Below are 20,085 nucleotides of genomic sequence, written 5' to 3' on the forward strand. Positions count from 1 at the left end.
TGGACCACGCTCACCATTCCTCCATCCACTCACTCACTCATTCTAGCAGTAGTCACTGCAGGACACCTGTGTGCCAAGCACTAGGCTGAGGACTGGGGATGCAGGGATTCCGGGTTGTGTGAGACGAGTCACGCAGTCCATGCTCTCAGGGAGCTCGTAGCAGAGCAGGCTGTGAGGGGCGCTGAGCTGAGCATTGGGGCTCCGACCACGCTCCAGTGCCAGAGTACCCGGTGCTGACTGCGTGGGGGTGGGCCAGGCTGATCCCTCTGCCAGAGGCCTGACAGTTGAGTGAGGAACAAAGAAAGAACCAGTGCGACCCAAATACTAGCTGTACTTCAGCCCTTCTAGAATGACAAAAGTCTTTGTTTGAAGGATTCTTTTCTCCTCTGGCCCTTCACGAAACTGCAGGTGATGTAACTGGATATATCCATAAAGGTCCCCAAAGACAGAACTCACGGTTTATATTGTTTATGTCATCCTCCACACACACACACACAAAACACAACACTTGCTGGCAGACACATTTTATAAAGAGGTTTTTAAATGTATCCACTTGTCCCCCTAAGAAAGCTGCTTCTCTCCCTTCTGTCCCCCCAGCTCCCTGCGGTGGCCATCTGACTGCGCCTACTGGGACCATCCTGTCTCCGGGCTGGCCTGGCTTCTACAAGGATGCCCTGAGCTGCGCCTGGGTGATCGAAGCCCAGCCAGGCTACCCCATCAAGATCACCTTTGACAGGTGCTTGTAACTACAGCCTGGGGGCGGGGGCAGGGGTGATATCTCTGGATTCGGGTGGGTGGGGAACTCGCACCAATGCTGAAATATCAGCAAGGTCAGAGGACACCAAATCAACTGCCCTGGGTGGGGACAGCCTGCATGCGCTTTGCCCTTGGCCTTGGTTCTATCTCAGTAGTGGGGTTTGTGCTGTTTAGAGAACTATGTCTGGAGGGGTGAGGAGAAGGCTGGGGTATCCCTGGGGATGTCAGAGCCCTCCTCTCCCCTAACCCCCCATCCAGCGCTGAAGCCAGCATTAGCACCCTAGGAGCAGAGTCCTGATGTTCCCAGGGTGGGAAGGCCATCTTCCTCCCCTCAGACCCCAATCCTGCTCCTATGTCCCACTTCCAGCTCCCACCCTGGTTGTGCCCCCCAAATGGGCTAAGTAGCCACCCAAGGGTGAACACACACTTCTGAACAAAGCACTCGTGGCCTGGAATAGCAGTCGCAAACTTCTCTGTGAAGGGCCAGGTAGTAAATATTTCAGGTTTCATAAGACACTTACGGGTATCTGTTGCATAGTTTTGCCTTAAAAAAATACTCCTTTATAAATGTAAAAATCATTCTTAGCCCTTAAGCCACACAAAAACAGGCTATAGACCAGATTTGGCCCTGGGGCTGTAATTTGCTGAATGCTGGCCTAGAACATTCTGACTCCCATGAGGCTGGTCATTGTGCCTCTAGGTCTGAAGATGGGTCAGGGCCCAGGCCACAGAGAGGGCTGGGAGAGCTGGCTCCACGCTGCACCCAGGAGGACGAGGAGGGTTCAAAACAGTAGTCTCTACTGAGCGTGTGCGGATTATGTTAAAATAGCCCAACCTGCCCACGTCAGGTGGCTCTGAAGCCCTGGGTCAGGCAGGGCCCTTTGTCATTTGCAAATTAACGAGTTGGGTTTCTCAAGTCATCTTCATTCCCATCTTCTGCAGATTTAAAACCGAGGTCAACTATGACACCCTGGAAGTGCGAGATGGACGGACATACTCGGCACCCTTGATCGGGGTTTACCATGGAACCCAGGTCCCTCAGTTCCTCATCAGCACCAGCAACTACCTCTACCTCCTCTTCTCTACCGACAAGAGTCACTCGGACATCGGCTTCCAGCTCCGCTACGAGAGTGAGTCTCGGGGAGGCCGGGTGGGTGAGAGGACCCAGGACGGTGCTCCACCAGGAGGCCCCGGCTCGGCCATGTCCACGGGGCGTCCTCACTTAGGCTGGGCCCCTTGGGAGGGGCTTCTTGCCCTCAGCATCTCTCAGAGCTCAACTTTAGAAACTATGAGAGGTCCTCCTCCGTGCCGCCATGCTGGGCACTCCGGGGGCCGAGTATTTGACAGGTGATGAAGTTGGAGTGAGGTGTCGTCTCCCACTCACTCATCCTCTCTCATCACCTGCCTTCGTCACGGGTGCCTCGACTTAAAAAGACTGATGTCGATGTAGTTCTTTGCAGACCACTGTAGAAACCTGTGGCTGAGAGGACCATGAGGAGAGGGTCATTTTCTTATTCAGGTTTGTATCCATGACCCTTCGCGTGGCATCTGAGCCACAGGGGACACTCAACTGATGTTTATTGAATGAATGATGAAAAAGCAAAGATTGAGCCTACTTGTTTTCTCTGAAGATCAGTCTTCAGACATCCTCAGTGGATCTTGACAGCCACATTTGATGAGGGATGGAGACAACTTCGGCCTTTTCTCAATCTGGGCTCTCCACCCTCCCTTTGTGAGTCGGCTGGGGTCCTTCTCTGCTGGCAGGGAGCTGTCTGTTCCAGCGGTGGGCTCTCTTTTCCAGCTGTCACGCTGCAGTCCGATCACTGTCTGGATCCAGGGATCCCCGTAAACGGGCAGCGTCATGGGAACGACTTCTATGTGGGTGCCCTGGTGACCTTCAGCTGTGACTCGGGCTACACATTAAGTGACGGGGAGCCCCTGGAGTGTGAGCCCAACTTCCAGTGGAGCCGGGCCCTGCCCAGCTGTGAAGGTGAGACACACCGTAAGGGGGACGCTCAAGTAAATGACTGCTTTCCTGCTGTGAAAACACAATGGCTGGAAGGGGCACTGACTCCCCTACCCTGTCAGTGAGAGTTGGGGGTTTGAGAGGAGATGGGGGATGGGATCCCGGAAGGATTGTGGGGGGAGCTCCCTGGGCCACTGGTCTTTCAATGTCCTCTCCACTCCTCTCCAGCACTCTGTGGTGGCTTCATTCAAGGCTCCAGTGGGACCATCTTGTCACCAGGATTCCCTGACTTCTACCCCAACAACTTGAACTGCACCTGGATTATCGAAACATCACATGGCAAGGGTGAGTGTCAGTCCCATAACAAGTCTCGGGATGTGACATGTTCATGGTCAATATGACCTCGGTGGGGATCTCCCTCTATGGTGACCTCTATAGTGACTTCTGACCAACAAGAAAACTCCCCCAGAACCTTCCCATCTCTTTGAATCGCAGAACTCATTCAACAGATATTTGTAAAATCAAAAATTTCCCTTCTAAAAGAGATCTTAGACATTACCAGCTCTCAAAAGCTACTGAATGCAGGAACCTTCTCTAAATCACTCCCCACAAGGTGGCAACACACACTCCGTGTAAACACCCCCAGTGGTGGAGAGGTGGCCAATCCACTCAATATACGGGCGCCTGTTCTCATTTTCTGATGGATCTGAGCCCTCCTAATAACCTATGAGGTGTCCCTGAAACTGCGTACCTGTCGTGTCCTGGAGGAACACAGGATGTATCTGCTCCCTGTTCCTCGGGTCCAGCCTGCAGGTATTGTGTGCAGCAACCCTCTTCTCACAGAACTCACACTGTTCCTCAGATGAGTGTTTTCATATTTCTCACCAGGCTGGACTGGTGCCCCGCCTTCCCTAACATAAGTGATCTTTGAGAGTCCAAGTTCAAAGTGAGGATGCTGGTTACAAAGAAACATTAATTCATATACTCTTTCATTTAACAAATATTGACTGTGTGCCACCCATGTGGCGGCAGACACCGGAGCTGAGAATAAACAGAAAGCGGGCAGATGTGGCTTCTACCCTCAGAAGCTTATCCAGAGTCAAGGTTCTCTACCCCTCTGCCGTCTGGCAAATGCTCTAATGGTGGACCGCACCTGAGAGGCTGAGATTTTCCATGATGGAGGTGGAAACCGGGCAACTGTGTTTCTGGAACACTTCACTAGTAATCATGATGCATGCCCTTAAGTAAGAACCTCTAGTCTAAAAGAATTAACGTGGAGAAAAGCCAAGAAAAAAATTTAAAGGGAAGAGTAACCCTTCCAGATATTAAAATGTTGTTATAGGCTAAAATAACTTTAGCGATCTGGTATGAGTATAGGAGTGGACACAACAATCAGTGGGAGAGACTAAAGATCCAGAAATAGACTCCTCTGTGAATGTGTGTGTATGTGAGAGAGAGAGACAGTCTTCAGTATATGATTAAAGTGTCGTTTCCGATCCATTAAAAGGAGGATGGCTTATTTAATAAATGGTTTTAAAACAGTGGGCTTAACCATTTGGAAAAAAAGGAAAAACCAAATCATGCCTCACACATTTAACCACGTTTAATCCTACTCCTGGAAGAACCTGGCCGTCTAACCTCAGGTGGGATGAACTGAAAGAGTAGCATCAAAACTAGCATCCATAAAGGCAAATTGGTTAGATTTGATTAAAGAACACTTTGGATGGATTTATGTTTTTAAAAAAAAAATCCATTAAATATTCAAATAGTTAATGGACAAAAATATTTGCAACCTATATCATCATCTAAGGATTACCAACCCGAAGCATAAAGAGCTCTTAAAAATTTCTAAGAAAAATATACCTAGGTCTACAGGCTTATAAAATAAGCCAAGCTATAAATGAACACTTCATAATCAAGGGAACACAAATGAAAAGACATCAACCCCATTAACAATTTTTAAAAATGCATATTCAACCAGTAACAAAGTACCATTTCCCTTTCAAGTCAGCAGAGAACTCACTTCCTCTCTCAAGCCTTCCCAACCCTCTGCCCCCGGCCCTGGGTCTGGGTTGGGATCCCCTCCACAGGCTCCCACGGGATCCTGTGCCATCCCGGTCCCAGACTTCACCCCACTGTACAGAACTTGCATTTCCATCATCTGTCTCCTGGACAGACTCTAAGCTCTTTGAGAGAAATGTCTGCCTTGTTTCCTGCAGTTTCTCCAGCTTTGGGCTTGATGCCTGGCACATAAGAAACTAAGGAAATCTTTATATGAACTGAATTAAACTGAACTCACACACTTCTCCAGAGGGCACTCCTCAGGCTCTGCCTGTAACAGTCTCTTGGGTTAACAGACCTATGGGGATGCCAATTCTGATTGCTCCCTAACAGACCGGGGAAACTCAAAACTGTGAAATTCAGAATTGTTCAACTGACCACATGCCCAGCCCAAAGGACCAGCCAGTTCAGTGGTCCAGAGAATATGCCTTTGCCAAGACCCCAGGACTGACATCTTTTAACCCCCAAGGCTCTCTGGGAGTTAGACACACTGAGTGCAAAGATCACCTCTATGTGCCAGGCACTGTGCTGTGGGCTTTGCAAGTGCTACGCACAGTGCTCTTCACTCCAAAGGTTAAATGTCACCTGTAAGGGAAGTCCTGTCATCTGCATATCACAGTTGAGGAAACTCAAACTCAGGGTTCACCGAGCAGCTTTGGTCCAGACCCTTCCGCTGGTAGACAGGCTTTTGATCCAAGTCAGCCTCTCTCCAAAGCCCCTCCTCTCCCACAGCCCTGATCTTTCTGCTCCAGTATGGTGTCGATGTCCTTTGCACGATTCTGCATGGTTCCTGCCAGTGAAGTCCTCATTTGTATGGTCATCTGTCACACCAAATCTGGATTCAAACTCCAGCACAGGGCCTCTCTATTTCTGTGACAACGTCTTCATTTTCTCACAATGGCCAAAAGAGCCCCAAGCAACCAGCACAGCTGGGAAACCCAGGGGTTTCATCTCAGTTTACTCATCCTTAGAATCCCTGCCAAATGTTTACTCCTTTGCAGGGGCTGTATTTGCATGCTAGAAAAACAAAGGGAAGGTGCAGCGCTCAATTCAGCTTCGTTTCTGCCTTTTACTGTGTCTGACCCACCCTCCACCCAGCCCCGTGTTCTGGCCAGGAGGGAAAGGACTTCTGTTCCACCCAGCCTTCTCCCAAGCTCTGCAGACTGAGAACAGTGTTTCCCATTTGCACACGTGTTTGTGTTGGGAGCACAGGAAAGTGCAAGCACACCTACCCGTGGGTCTCCAGGCTTATACCCCTCATGTCACAGGTCGTGAAGCCTTCCCAACCCCGGGGGCACAGTCGCCCACTCTCCCTCTGTGCCCCCGCTCTGGGTTCTCACTATTGATGTGTCTGTCTCCTGCGCTACGCTGGCAGATGTTTCTCTGTGCTTAGCACAGGCCTGACACTTAGTAGGGGCTCAGGATCTATTTCTCTGAGCAAACAGATAAATGGATGTGTCCCAATTGCCTGGGCACAGGGCATTACAAGCCGCATCCCTGGTCCCACCACTTCTCCTGGGTTCTGTTCCCCCAACTCCCCCACCCATAGAATCCCAAACACTCCAAGATCACCAGTATCTCTCCACAGAGAGTCAAGAATATGAAAACATGTAAAATGTTTTAGCATTAAGACCTTGGCCCTAACCATCGTTTATCAAAAACGTGTCAGTATTTATCCAGAGGAGTATCCTTCACACGTATATGTGCCTACAGATCTCTTGTGGGATCTTGTTAGCATGCAGATTCTGATTCGGGAGGTTGGTGGTAGAGGCTGAGATTCCGCATTTCTAACGAGCTCCTGAGCAATGCCCAGGCTGCTGGTCCCTGGACTTTGGATAGCACGTAGATGCAGCGTCCTCATCTCCCCGAGATCCTGCCCTCACGAATCCTTGGCGTATATTCCCACGAGCACGCTCACTCGTGGGCAGGCATGCATTCCCCCTACGTCCACCCACCTGGACAAGTTCAAGAGTTGCCTTGGGTGTTAAGATCCTGCCGCTCCATATCCTTTCTCACCCCCGGGCCCCTCCCACCTCCTGGCCCCTCCTACCGCGGGCGCTCTTTCTGCCGCGGGAGAAGCAGCGCGGTTCTGCACAGCCTCCGCAGTCTGATTGCCTTAACTTAGATCCCAGCTCTCCCACCTACAGCTGGGTGACCATGGACAAATGATGTCATGTCTCTGTACCTCGGTTTCCTAATGTGTAACGTGGAGGCGAGAGTAATCGCGCCCGTGCTGTAGAGTGATTAGCAGGATTAAATGAGCTTTCGTGTCTTCCTTTCCGATTGATAGGCGCTGACTTCAGAGCAACTAAAACGTGCAGGACAATAACACACAAATACTTAGGGCTGAAAGTGTTCGTGAATATTACTGTCTTTATTCCAGGGATTGCTACCTGCGCAGCGCCACCCCCACCCGCACCGCTCCGCCTCCTCCCTGTCTTCTGTCTGAGGCCACTCCACCCTGGGCTTCCATTCTGCCCCGCACACTGGCCCTCTCTGGCCCTCTTCTTCCTGCACCTGTTCGCTGGCAGCTCCCAGGTCTAGCACTATAATCCGACCTTAGTCCTGAACTCCAAATCTATACTTCTAGTTGTCCGCCAGCTTGCAATGCTTGAACACTGAAAATGCAGGATGTTCAGAGCTAAGTCCGTTACCCCTCTGCCACCTGCTCCTCTTCCTCCTGTGTGTCCTACCCCAGGTCATGAAAGACACCACTGTCCTTCAGGTCAAGACCCCCGCTCTCCGTCACCCCTTCCTTTCTCCTTTGCATCTGTTGCCTCTGATCCCTGTCCACTCAATCTCCTGAGGGCTCGTGTCCCGTTCCTGCTCTCTGCCAGCCCCTGTCCTCTCTCTCCGAGTGCATGGCTGCCGTCCTAACTGCTCCCTCTCCTCCCTCCACTTCTTCCTCCTCACAGCCACCCACATCTTGCTGATCTAAAATCTGATCCACTCTGCATAAGACGATTTCTCGATGCTTCCAGAAAAATAGCCAGTCTGGCCCAGCCTATATTTCCAGCCTCTCTTCCAGGTGTTTCCTGCTGAGCGTGTCCAGCCACACCATGCAGCTCACTGAGCCCTGGAATCCACAGTGGCCCTGTCCCTTCCCACATGCAAGTCCCCTGCCTGGGATGCCCATTTCCCTCTTACCAGGTTAATTCCTATGCATCCTTTAAGACCCAAATCTTCACTCCTTAGGCTGTCCTACCCTGCCCTCTTCCTGCTGCAGACTGCTTTGCCTTCTGCCCCTCAGCTCACTCTGATCTGCATTCATTACTCTGCAGTGTAGCTAGACCCCCTTGCGCCCACCTGGCCATGGATCCTGGCCCCTAGGAAGCACCCAACAAATGTACAAATACTTGTTGAATGAATCTCCCTAAATCTCCCTTTCAAACCAGGACGACTATAAAGCAGCATCCTCCTCCCTGACTGGACCTGTGGGCAAGGACATGTCCGGTCCCCCTAGGTTCTTTCATTCAGGTTGGCCCGTGTGTGTTTATCACACACACGTGCACTTCTGCACGCTGATGGACATTTGTAAATGGGAAACATTCGGACTGACCCCGTCGTGCAGCTGGACCCCTTCAGCCCTCCTGCCGGCATTTCCCTGACCCTCTGGTCTCTCAGCAGGTGTGTTCTTCACTTTTCACACCTTCCACCTGGAGAGCGGCCACGACTACCTCCTCATCACGGAGAACGGCAGTTTCACGCAGCCCCTGCGGCAGCTGACCGGCTCGCGGCTGCCCGCCCCCATCAGCGCCGGACTCTATGGCAACTTCACCGCCCAGGTCCGCTTCATTTCTGATTTCTCCATGTCCTATGAAGGCTTCAACATCACCTTCTCAGGTAAGGCACTGGAAGGTCCCGGTGTGGAGGCAGGGAGGGGTGAGAAGAGACGGCCAAGCATTCTGCCTCTCCCACTGGTCTTCCCAGGAGAAGACTATTGATCTGCTCCCCAGCCTCTGGGCCAGTGACCTCCCTGATGCAGCACAAGATATCTGAGTTAGACACAAAGATGAACTTCCTTATCATGGGCTTGGAAGTACTTCTGGATAATCTCTTTCTGTGACGGTATGCAGGATTCACTCTGAACATGAGCCACCCAACTGATTGAACTAGAGGACCTCACGGAAAAGTCCCTTCCTGCCCGAGTCATTCCAGATTCTTCTAATTCCATTTCCACTACTTCATGACCACAGCAATCTAAGAAAGAAAGAAAGAAAGAAAACGAAGGGAAGTTGAAATTAACACATTAGAGTGTTTGAGTCTTCTCTAGGGGCTTGTTCACCAAGACTAATTTAGTAACAATGGATATTTATCTCTGTGTTTAAGGAATCCTGAAGAGAAAGCTCTTTAATTCACATTCAGGGAGGAAAGAGGACCCTTCACTCCTCTATTACCACGTCCTCCCACTGCTCTCAGCCCACTGCTTCCAGAGCACCCCCTCCCAGCCAGGAACAGAGGAAGCTGCAGATGGATGCCCCCCGGGGTTGGGCTAGAGATACCTGACCTCTAGGAAATGGGACCTGGCCCAGCTTAGCCCCACACTGTCCCTCCAGCAGATGCCACCTGCCATGTGTCTGGCCGATGGGACATATCCAGCCAGTCTGCCTCATCCCATCTGAGTGAGACCCTCCTTCTCCCCACAACACAGAGCCCCAGGGCACTGTGTCCCAGAAGGGAGATGCCCTTAGGGACAAGGGGATAGGTACTTCTGTGTCATCTGCCTCACGTGCCAGCATTATTAAGACACAGCTTCAGGCAAAGCCCTTGGATTCTTTTTCCCAGTGTAAGCTGCCCCAGGCTGGGTCATATGTTCTGACCCTCTAGAACCAGGCGGATTGCATGCATCTGGCTCAGTGCCTAGGGAGAAAGAGGGAGGAGAGTCTGCAAGCCTGAAGCTGGGGTTAATGTGAAGATGAAGGGACAGAGGAGGGAAGGATCAACCTCAGAAATATTCCCGGGGAGCGGGTCTCCAGAACTGCAGTGCCCTCTCCCACTGCTCACGGTTCCACGGCGTTCAGACCACCCAGACCACAACCTGCCTGTTCCTCCCCTGCTCTGTTCCTTACAGGCTCTCTCTCCTTTTCTCCTTACCTTTCATGGATCAGAGTGTACTCGGTCCTTCTGTCTGTCTCCTTCTCTGGCCCTTTTCCCCCTGGTGTCTTCGTCTGTGTGTTCCCATCTCTGTCTCTGACCCTGGCTCTCCTGCTCCCTTCCCAGAATATGACTTGGAGCCCTGTGAGGAGCCCGAGGTCCCAGCGTACAGCATCCGGAAGGGCCTGCAGTTCAGCGTAGGCGACACCTTGACCTTCTCCTGCTTCCCCGGGTACCGTCTGGAGGGCACGTCCCGCATCACGTGCCTGGGGGGCAGACGGCGCCTGTGGAGTTCGCCTCTGCCAAGGTGTGTTGGTAGGTGGTCACGTGCTTTCATTTTGCTTCACTAATGGGGTTGGCTGAACTTTAGTCAATTGCGGTGAGGTAGTGGAGCACACACGGGCCAAGAGGCCAACAGGACTGGGTTTAAGGACTGTCTTAGCATACAGTTACCTGCAGTGGGACTGTGGGTGGGTGGCCTAACCTCCTTCCACTCCAGCCTCCTTATCTCTACCGAAGGGTTGACCGTGCCTGCTTCGTGGTCTGTTCTGTAGCCTGAACTGATCTTTACAAAGTGGATCCACAGTAGGCACCCAAATGAAATTGATATCCGTACTCTTCCCTCCCACCCTGAGCACACGTCCCTGTGGTTTAGGGATGCCTCTTGCAGAGAAGCCTGGGTGGGGCTTGGGTGGACCTCTAGGAAGGAGTATGATGTTTGTCCATGGAGAGCCCCCATCTGGTAGAGTAGAGGGCTGAGTTTACCAGTCCAATGAGCCTGTGATATTTTCAGGATCTCTAGAAGACTTCATCCCTCCCACTAGGGAGGCTTTTATAAAAAGTGGTCAAGAAGGGCTTCTCTGATGAGTTGACATTTTATTAGAGACCTGAAGGAATTCAAGGAGCTAATCGGGTATCTGGGAGAAGAGGGACAGAGTGCCAAGGCCCTGAGCCATGCGGATGCTCAGTGTTTGAGGTTCAACTTGGAGGCCAGTCTGGAGCAAGCAACAGAGAGAACGCAGATGATCAGGTAGCTGATGGAGTTGGTTCCGGGAGCTTCCTTGGCAGAGTGCTCAAGAAGGCTGTTCAGGGCTCCAGGTCCCGAGGGCGGAGAGAAGTAGGGTGATATCCCAGGAAGTGGGGACAGTTGCTGGATGCCCCTCATTTATAAGGTTCATGGCTCTGTTCACTCGACACTCACAGTGTAGGGGGAGATGGAACACAGGCTGGATTCGAGGAGTACCTACCATGCTCATAGTGAGCCACTAGGAATTCGTGCTTAAAGTGAAATATTACATAAAACCCAATATACCAAACAGATGAAAGCAGCATGGCACTGGCTGAACCGGGGGCCGGCGTCTTAAGGGCCCCTGAGATCAGCCTTACCTGAGACAGCACCACAGACCCCCGGGGCGGAGGACAGTAATAAGCAGGATGGCAAGATGGGCTGGGCCCTGGCTGAACAGTCACACAGGCCCAAGGTAGGGGCTCTGCTCTGCCACTGACCAGCTGTTAGATCTTGGGCAGGTCACCAAACCTCATCAACTGCAGCTTCCTTGCTTACAGAACAGAGATAACAGTATCCAACCCATAGGCTTTATTCCAGATTAGATGACATAATTTACATAAACCAATGGAGTACTGTATAATTATCATCATTTTGCCAATAACCTTTTTGATGGCCAATAACCAATAACCTTTTACGATCTCAGAGGGGAAACATAAGGACAAATAGATACAGAATCCCATTTTTGACCAGTTAACTAATCCCACATTTATCCTTTCTCCTGTAACCATCCCCCAGAGCATCCGCCCCCACCCCGACCTGGGTGCACATTCAGACGCACAAGTATCCCCCAGATCAGTAGGTTTAGTATCTATCTGGCTGCTAGCAGCTCTTTTCTCCTCTGGGAAAATGTCTTCAGCTAAATGGTTCTGGGGGAAATTATTCCTAAACGGGATTATCCAGGACCACAGATGCGCACACACCCTGAGCGCTTGCCTCATTGATCTCATTTCAAAAGCTCATTCTTTAACCTATTATTCCAATTACTGTTTGTTCGTGGCCCCTCACAATATTTTCATTATTACATTTGTCTTCTGTTTTGTATGTTATTAATAACGCATAGCAATTATAATCACCTCTAATTACTACCAGCCCTGCCACAGAGCCTCAGGCTGGAGGAATCTCAGGAATGCCCACCTGGGAGATGCTCCCAGTTGCCATATGCAATGTAGGTATAAATTAGATGACTTAGCCCACACAGTGTTACCAGGAACATTCCCTGCTGAGAAGGAGATGGAGAGCCCTGGGCTCTAATTCATGGTGTGACAGGACGACACAGCCCCTGACTTCAGGGTCCCCTGAACTTGATGTGGAATAGACAGCCCTGACCCCAGAGGACCCCATTCTGCAGTAGGAGACATGGCCTTGTCCTTGGGAGCCCCAGTGTGATGGAGCAGACCTAACTCTCCGCCTCGGGAGCCCCAGACTGATGGATAAGACACAGCCTCTGCCCTTGATGAGACCCCTTTGATGGGGATGACAGAAGTCGCAGAGGCCTGAATCAGAGGCAACACTTTTCAGTGCATATGACTGTTTGTGTCTCTGGAACGTGTATTTATTTCCATTTATGCTTGGACTTGGCTTTTCAGTGCATCTGCTCACTTCCCCTGTTCCTTTGGAAACTCTCCCAGAAGCAAGCACCATGTCCCTCTATCTCCTGGACACTCCCTGGTGCCCAGGAAAAAGGCCCTGGCAGGGGGTCAGGACCAGGTGTTTGGCCCAGGACTGGACCCATCTGAAGCCGTCAGCCGTTTCCCTCCCCAGAAAGGTGCTGGGCAGGTAGAAAAGAGGAGAGGGCCATTAGAGGGCAGAGAAGGGCATGGAGCTATTGTGCAGCAAGCCAGGGGCAGGAAGGAGGTGCAAAAAATAGGCCAACACCCATGTTTAAGGAAAACCAACTTTTAGGAACTAGGTGGAGAGCAAGAGGCATCAGGAACAGTGAGGGTGCTGTACCAGTCGGGCAGCTAATGCCTGCTTCCTGACAAGCTTCTTGGGTTTTCTGCCAGTCCCAGAGCCATCAGGATAGATGGGGGAGAAAGGAATAATGCTTGCTGAGTGCCCGCTATGTGCTAGCTACTCCCTATATGTTCACTGATTTTATCACAAAGTTTCATCTGTTTATTCTCTATAGTTTTATGTGGTTGCTGTTATTGTCCAGATCAAGGCAGATGAAGAGACTGAGGTTCAGAGAGTTGATGTAACTTGTCTCTCTGTATCCAAAGTCTATTCTCATCCCGCTGCACCATTGCCTTTCCCTCGATGGAAAGGAATGGTGTATGACCCCAGAGATGGTGGAGAGCTGCTTCAGAGGGCTGCTCGTGTGATGTAGCTGAGTAATAACTGCATAAAAATGTGTGCAGCCCTCAACACCCAGTCCCCAAATGCCCCTCTTCATCTGTGGGCACCCAGAATACTGACACTGTGTTTAGGAACACATCCACCTAATGTATCAGCAGCTGCCAGGGAGCCTGTCCACCGCCCCCCCCACCACCGCCACTTTAGTTTTATGCCCCAGCTCAGCCCTCTGAGCATTTGAACACTTTGCAGATAGGCTGAGTTTAAATTACTGCAAATTGAGATTTCTCCTTCAAGACAAATGATGGCTGTCTTCTTCAGTTCAAGTTGCTATAAGAAAATAAAGTGGGTGGCTTCAACAACAAACATTTAGTTCTCACCGTTCCAGAGACTGGCAATTCCCATATCAAGGTGCCAGCAGACTCAGTGTCTGGTGACGGCCCTCTCCCTGGTTCGCAGATGGCAGCCATCAGACAAACGGGGGGCTCTGTCAATTCGTCTGCTGATAAGGTCACTAATCCCATCATAAGGACTCCACCCTCATTACCTCATCTAGACCTAATTAGCTCCCAAAGGCTCCCCCTCTGGATATCCTCATACCGGGGGTACAGGCTTCAACATGTGACTTTGCAAGGAACACACAAACATGCAATCCAGAGTAATGGCTTATGGCAAGTCTTAGGAAACTGAAGCTGGTCCTGAACTGGAAAGAGCCCAGGGAGTAGGGCTTGTTGGAAAAACAGGACTGGTTGATGGGACATGGTCACTGTCTTCAAAGGTCTAAGGAGCACCTTGGGGACAAGAGAACACACAAAGGTACAACTGAGCACACAAGAGGCTCAGCTTTGACTGTTCCTGTATCACATGCTCCCTCTGCACTGCTTTGGCCTAGAACATTCCAGGCTTAGGGCAACTAGGGTTGAATATGGGGCCCACTGGTCAGTAGCCCATTGGCTGAACTCAAGGTCCTTCCCGCCAATGACTGTGCCTAGAATAGGGACACTAAGGACTTGCCACCGTCAACCTCAAAGATTCAAGACCTGCTTCAGACTCCCCATATGTCCAGACAAATAATGGGGCTGCCATCTGGACTCGTATTTACATCCTTCCAGAGCCTAATTATTTTTAGAGCTGTACATCCTCTGAGGTCAGTGTCCTCCATATTTATCCATTCATTCATTTGGCAAATGTTTATTTTACAGACAGTCTGGGCTCAGCCATGGAAATTCATGCATTCATTAAGCATAAAACCCTGGCCCTCAAGTAACTCACAGTCTGAGTAGAGGTGCCAGGAGGTCACAGGCAATTCTGATGTAATATGGTAGATGCTCCGCCCCAGGGAAGCACAGGGAGAGGCTTCACAGTTATTAAAGACCCTTCTGCATGTGCCCTGCCCCTGAGCCACCTCCCCTTTCATCCACTGATGCCTGTCCTGTCCAGCCACTGAGTGGGTGTTGGAGATAGAGACATGTGACCAAGCCCTAAAGCATCCACAGTGCAGTGGAGGAGATAGAAATGTTAACAAATAAGTCAAGTAAAATGTGATGACTGCTATAAATAAAAGTATGGGAACAATGGGGAAAGAAGGACTCATTCTGGAGGAGGAGAAACAAATTTTGAGGGGAAGGTGTGAATTCATTAGCTGTTGAATGAAACAGGGTTTCCATGGGTCCATGCCAAAACTTTCTCAAACCTGAGAGGCCCTAAATTCCAGGATGGAGAGGGCTGAGTTCTCAGCCGCCTCCTCTTCTTGAATTGAGAGACTTGATCTAAATTGCCAAGTACCAGGGTCTTTATCTTTAAAACAGGGATGATCATGGTGCCTACTTTATGGGATTGGTTGTTGTGGCTAATGCCTGAAATGATCCTTGGAAAGCTTGGAAGATGCTAGCAATTATTATTCGATCTTGTCCCCTCTTAGTTTCTATCCTCTGATCCTGAAAGGCTTCATCTCTCCTCACTTGGCCGCCGCATCCTCCCCTGAGTTTCTATCCTCTGATCCTGAAAGGCTTCATCTCTCCTCACTTGGCCGCCGCATCCTCCCCTGACGCCCTCCTCAGTCATTTTGGTTGCTATGATACTGTATGAACAGGTGGGGGAAAGGCTGCTTTATAACACTATGCAGGTAAAGGGTGCCTGGTGGGTCCGTTTCTATTTCCACGGGAGAAAGACAGACAAACCAAATGACAGAAAGAAAGGAACTTAGCAGAACTACAGGTGGGCAGGTGTTAGAACAAACCTTGGTAAGCAGTCCGATAGATGGGCAGGCAAATGGATAGGTAAACAGGCACTTCGGCAGCTAGAGAGGCAAGCAGCTCGTCCTCTCTGTGAGGTTCTCCAGCGCTGTGAGTTGTTTTCCAGGTGTAGCCGATGGGGGTTAATCTGTGATTATTGTATTTCTCTTTCCAGCTGAGTGTGGGAATTCAGTCACAGGCACTCAGGGCACCTTGTTGTCCCCCAACTTCCCCGTGAACTACAATAACAACCACGAATGCATCTACTCCATCCAGACCCAACCGGGGAAGGGGATTCAGCTTAAAGCCAGGGCATTTGAACTTGCCGAAGGAGACGTCCTCAAGGTAAAACTGGGAGATTTCGTAGTCTGTGTGTTGTTACTCACAGACCTCTGTGCCAATGACCCTGGCTTGCTTCTTCCTTGCTGAGTTTCGTGATTTTGGCCTCGCTTATCCATGAGAAGTGAGACCCAAAAAGAGAAGGGCACGTGAGTGTCTAAGAGTGTGGCTTTACACTTTGCTTAGTTGTTGACTGCTCTCAAATATGTATGTAATTGAGTAGGGGTTGGTGGCAGAATAATTCATCATATTAAATTCAGTTGGACTGGCCAGTGGATTGGGTTTTCCATTATGAACTCTGTCCATCAGCTTGGTAATGAAGAGCTCATAGGATATGTCTGTGTGTGCATTTGTGTAGATATGTGTGGGTATAGATGTGTTTTTCTGGACATTTCCACATGTGTGTGAATCTGTGTCTGTGTATGGATTTGGTTTGGGGGATCTGTGCATACTTGTCTCAGTCTGTTTTGTGTGTGTGCATTTGTGTATGTTTTGAGTTTATGTCTCAGTAAACTTGTAGGCTGTGTCAATAGCTTCAGTGGGCCTTGGTTATGGCCTGCCTGTGGCAGTGGGGGTTAAAAAAAAGTGGATTCAAGAGCTATGTAAGAAAACGAAGTGGAAGGACTTGGACTAAAGGAAGGGTTATAGAGAAGGAGTTGTTAAGACATTGAATATACATATGACTTGTATTTCCTTGTGTGTGTGTGTGTGTGTGTGTGTGTGATAAGTGTGCACCTTCAGTAACACGTGGTGTGTGTGTATGCATGTAATCCAAGAGTTGACTCTGGAGGATTTATCAAAAAGCTGCCTTATTAAAGTGGATTATAAGGAAAATCTCACACAGAGCTTGTCCATTTTCATCCTGGGCCAAGAAATGTTTTTAGCTTATTCTAATGTATTTTTATTCCCTGTAGCCAGAGGAGGCTAGGCATTAGTAAAAACCAAAGGTCACTAGTCTAGAAAATCCAAAGAGAAACTATTAATAATCCCCGTCCCTTAGGACTCCCTCTAGATGTGATGAATATACTATGCTTTTTATGCAAAGATGATACTCTTGACCCACCCTCTGTGGCATGTTTTCTGATGTGGCATTTGGAAGGCATTTCTCACACTTGCCTAATTATCCTTGAACCCAAGAGGATATCCCATGAGATGACCAGATGGGACCAGAGATGCCTGAAATAGAACAGAATATGGCCAAGTGGTCCAGTAAGGATTGGGGCCCTATCATTGGCTTAAGCTCTACTTTTCGACCCCTGAGCTCCACAGACACAGAAGAAAGTGTGTACATCCCTATTGGTGAGCAGTAGGTAGGTCTTCACACTTTCCAAGGGCTGTGTCTTCAGGCATCCCCCTTGATCTCAGTTCTCTCTGTCCATTTGTTCACCATCGACAGCAGAGCCTCAGAGGACTCAACCAGGGACAGGAAGTCCAGTGTGACTTCCTTGCTTTAGTGCTGCAGGTGGAATTGAGGAAAGCTGGACAATGCAGAGGACTTCTTAGATGAAGGCTGTTGTCAACCCTGCAGATAAAGGCATTTTTGAGGCTTAACTTATAATTTCGAGGTTTTGAGAGGAGTTTGAGCAGCAGTTCTGGGCGTGTGGCCTGACAAGACCAGCAGAATTCTTCCTCAGTTGCTGGAGGTCATGCGGAGCATGGCTGGGGCCTGAGCTGCCTCTCTAGGGTGGTCTAGATTCAGAGTAGCCCCTAAGACGTAGTCAGCAGACCCCACTGCACAGTCAAGTTTCTGCTCGGGATCAGGTGAACAGCTTAATAGACAGAAGAGAGACTTTCCAAGGCATTCAGAGTCAGAAGGGAGGGACATGGGGCTAATCCCCAGCTCAAAGATCAGGGCGGCCTGGTGCAGAGTTCAGGACCTCAGGAAGTCCTGCAGGGCCGTGGGGACAGTGGGATGATTGCTTGCGTTTCTTAGTGGGATCTTCCCAGGCTTCAGACTTTGTTTCTGCAGCCACTTGCCCAGCTGGCCCTGTCACCAGCCTTCTGATACTAGGCTTGACCTTCTTACCGAAGGGCCTCTTCCTCCTGTTTCTAGACCTCTGTAGTGCCATTATCAGGAGGTTGGGCAGTGGCTCTGAGCTGGCTGAAAGGCCGTTCACAGTGCCCTGTAACCAGCAGAGTCTCTATGGAAGGGGTCCAGGAAAGGGAGGGCAAGGAACCCAGGGTGATCACATGGCTTCCTGTAGCTTCTCCCCGCTCTAACTCTTCTCTCTCCAGAGGGAGACCCTGGGACATGAGCAGTTTGGAACCACAGGAAATGCACAGTTATGGATTCCCATGTAGGACCCCCCACTGCCACCCTGTCAGTGGCAGCAACAGTGCTGTTTAAACCCATCGCTCTGATCCACCTCAACACAGTTGTGTGCAGGAGGGGCACCCAGTGTCACCTCCAGGAACAACCTGGCCTTGCCCTGGTGTAATTTCCCATCTGCCGGAACACGGGTGTATTTCCCACCCCAGGATGGACTTGTCCCTCCAAAGTAGCCCCAGTGCACTCCTGAACTCCTCCTGCCCCAGGAGACCCTCACCTCCTCCACGTATGCACTGACCAACCCTCCAAACCTCCTGTACAGGCCATTTCTGACCCATGGAATGACCATTTTCTTGCATATGTGACCCCTGCTCTCTTCCTTACCTTTAATAAGTGAAAATCTCTTAGACCTCACCCTTGCAGCTTGTGTCCCACAACCACCTGATTTCTTCTATTTTGGCTCCCACCAAAATTTGACATTTGTTTGGCATCTGCAAGACAGGAAAGGCCTTAAAATGCAACTGTCTGGAAAGACAACTCCCAGCCCAAGATGACAAATGAAGTACATGTGTATAACCACATCCTCTAAAAGTTCCCACTAAAGTGACTCATGGGACATAACAGTTGCGGGGTGTGGGCTCAGCACTGAAAATTAGGCAAGGGTGCCTTTCACATACAATGTAAAAGAATTATTGCCAAGTGGAATACCCCCCAAAGGGATCCAGATTGAGAAAGAGCCTAATCCAACTGGAATCCACGTAAGTGAAGTGAAATCCTACCTGTGGCTGAAGTACTAGAAGCCTCAAGGGAAAATGCATCTAAGACCACGTAGCTCACAGCCCCAGCGCCTGGAGCCGAGGACACAGCACGGGACCTTTGGCAGGGACCAGGTCTCAATCCCACTAGCTCTCTGGAAGTGTACATGGTCTGAGAGGTCACATGGAGCCACACTTCCCTCAAGACATGACATTCTGGATTTTATTTGGCTGTTGTTGGAAAGTAGGATCGAGCAGGGCAGGGCCCGACGGGAGTGATCAGGCTGATTAGAGAAGAGGCGGCCATGGTAGCACACATGCATGGGTGCACACACGGGCACACGTACATACACACACTTTAGCACCAGAAACAGGAGAAGCTCCTACTGTGGCTTCTTCTGGCTTAACTCTTCTACCCCAATTTAGGGACTACTGGGTGTTTCCATCATGCACTTTTATTCTCTCTCTGTAATGATGCACTGACAGGAAAACGAACCAGATATGTGTAAATATTCAGGAGATCAGAAGAAGGGGACCTGTCTAAGGAGTCACAGCTAATTGCCCCTCTGTAAGCAGCAAAGCAAAGAAAACAAAAAAACTTTAAAAGCTTCTAATTTGTATTCTTAACAGGATTTGAGAGAATATTATATTTATGACACAAAAATAGGCAATAATAAAAACAGAGCAATCTGAGATGAGGAATGATTGAAGATAGATGAAAAACATGATCACCCAATTAAAAAATGGAATGAAGGCAATGAACAAAAGGTGATAAACCACCAAAAAATGAAATCAGTTTGTGATAAGATAAATTTCAGAACTTCTCTTGCATTTCAAAATGAACTGAAAAAGAGAATTATTTTATGTTAATAAAATGTACAATCAGTCCACAGTAAAACTTTATGTGCCAAGTAACAGAGCGTGAATAAATTAAGTAAAAGTTGCTAGGAATGTAAAAAATTTTAATAAAGTCACAGTCATCGTGGAAGATTTAATACACCTCTGTTAGTCTCTGACATATCACTTAGGTTAAAAATAGATAAGGTTTGAGGTAGCTTGAATAATATAACAGAATAAATCGAAAGAAAGTAGAAGAAAGATACATTTAAAGGCAAAAATGACTGAAAAAAAGAAAACTAAAAACAGTGACAATTATCAACAAAGCCAATTAGTTCTTTAAAAAATAACTAATAAAATGGACAAAACTTTGCAGGACTGATCAAGGAATAAAGAAACCACAACTATATAAT

At 49.4% G+C, this 20,085-nt stretch overlaps 1 protein-coding gene across 1 annotated transcript in view; it reads left to right on the plus strand.

The window, feature by feature from the left end:
• Nucleotides 1–20,085, plus strand: part of CSMD2 (CUB and Sushi multiple domains 2) — a 575,735-nt gene that overhangs the window by 375,627 nt on the left and 180,023 nt on the right. The window contains exons 16-22 of the mRNA XM_074376903.1: nucleotides 598–736; nucleotides 1,699–1,886; nucleotides 2,558–2,746; nucleotides 2,951–3,067; nucleotides 8,411–8,626; nucleotides 10,004–10,192; nucleotides 15,648–15,817. Of these exons, the coding sequence (XP_074233004.1) occupies nucleotides 598–736; nucleotides 1,699–1,886; nucleotides 2,558–2,746; nucleotides 2,951–3,067; nucleotides 8,411–8,626; nucleotides 10,004–10,192; nucleotides 15,648–15,817 (1,208 nt within the window). The remainder of the gene's footprint in view (nucleotides 1–597; nucleotides 737–1,698; nucleotides 1,887–2,557; nucleotides 2,747–2,950; nucleotides 3,068–8,410; nucleotides 8,627–10,003; nucleotides 10,193–15,647; nucleotides 15,818–20,085) is intronic.

The sequence above is a fragment of the Camelus bactrianus genome, chromosome 13 (assembly GCF_048773025.1).
Source record: "Camelus bactrianus isolate YW-2024 breed Bactrian camel chromosome 13, ASM4877302v1, whole genome shotgun sequence".
Classification (NCBI taxonomy): domain Eukaryota; kingdom Metazoa; phylum Chordata; class Mammalia; order Artiodactyla; family Camelidae; genus Camelus; species Camelus bactrianus.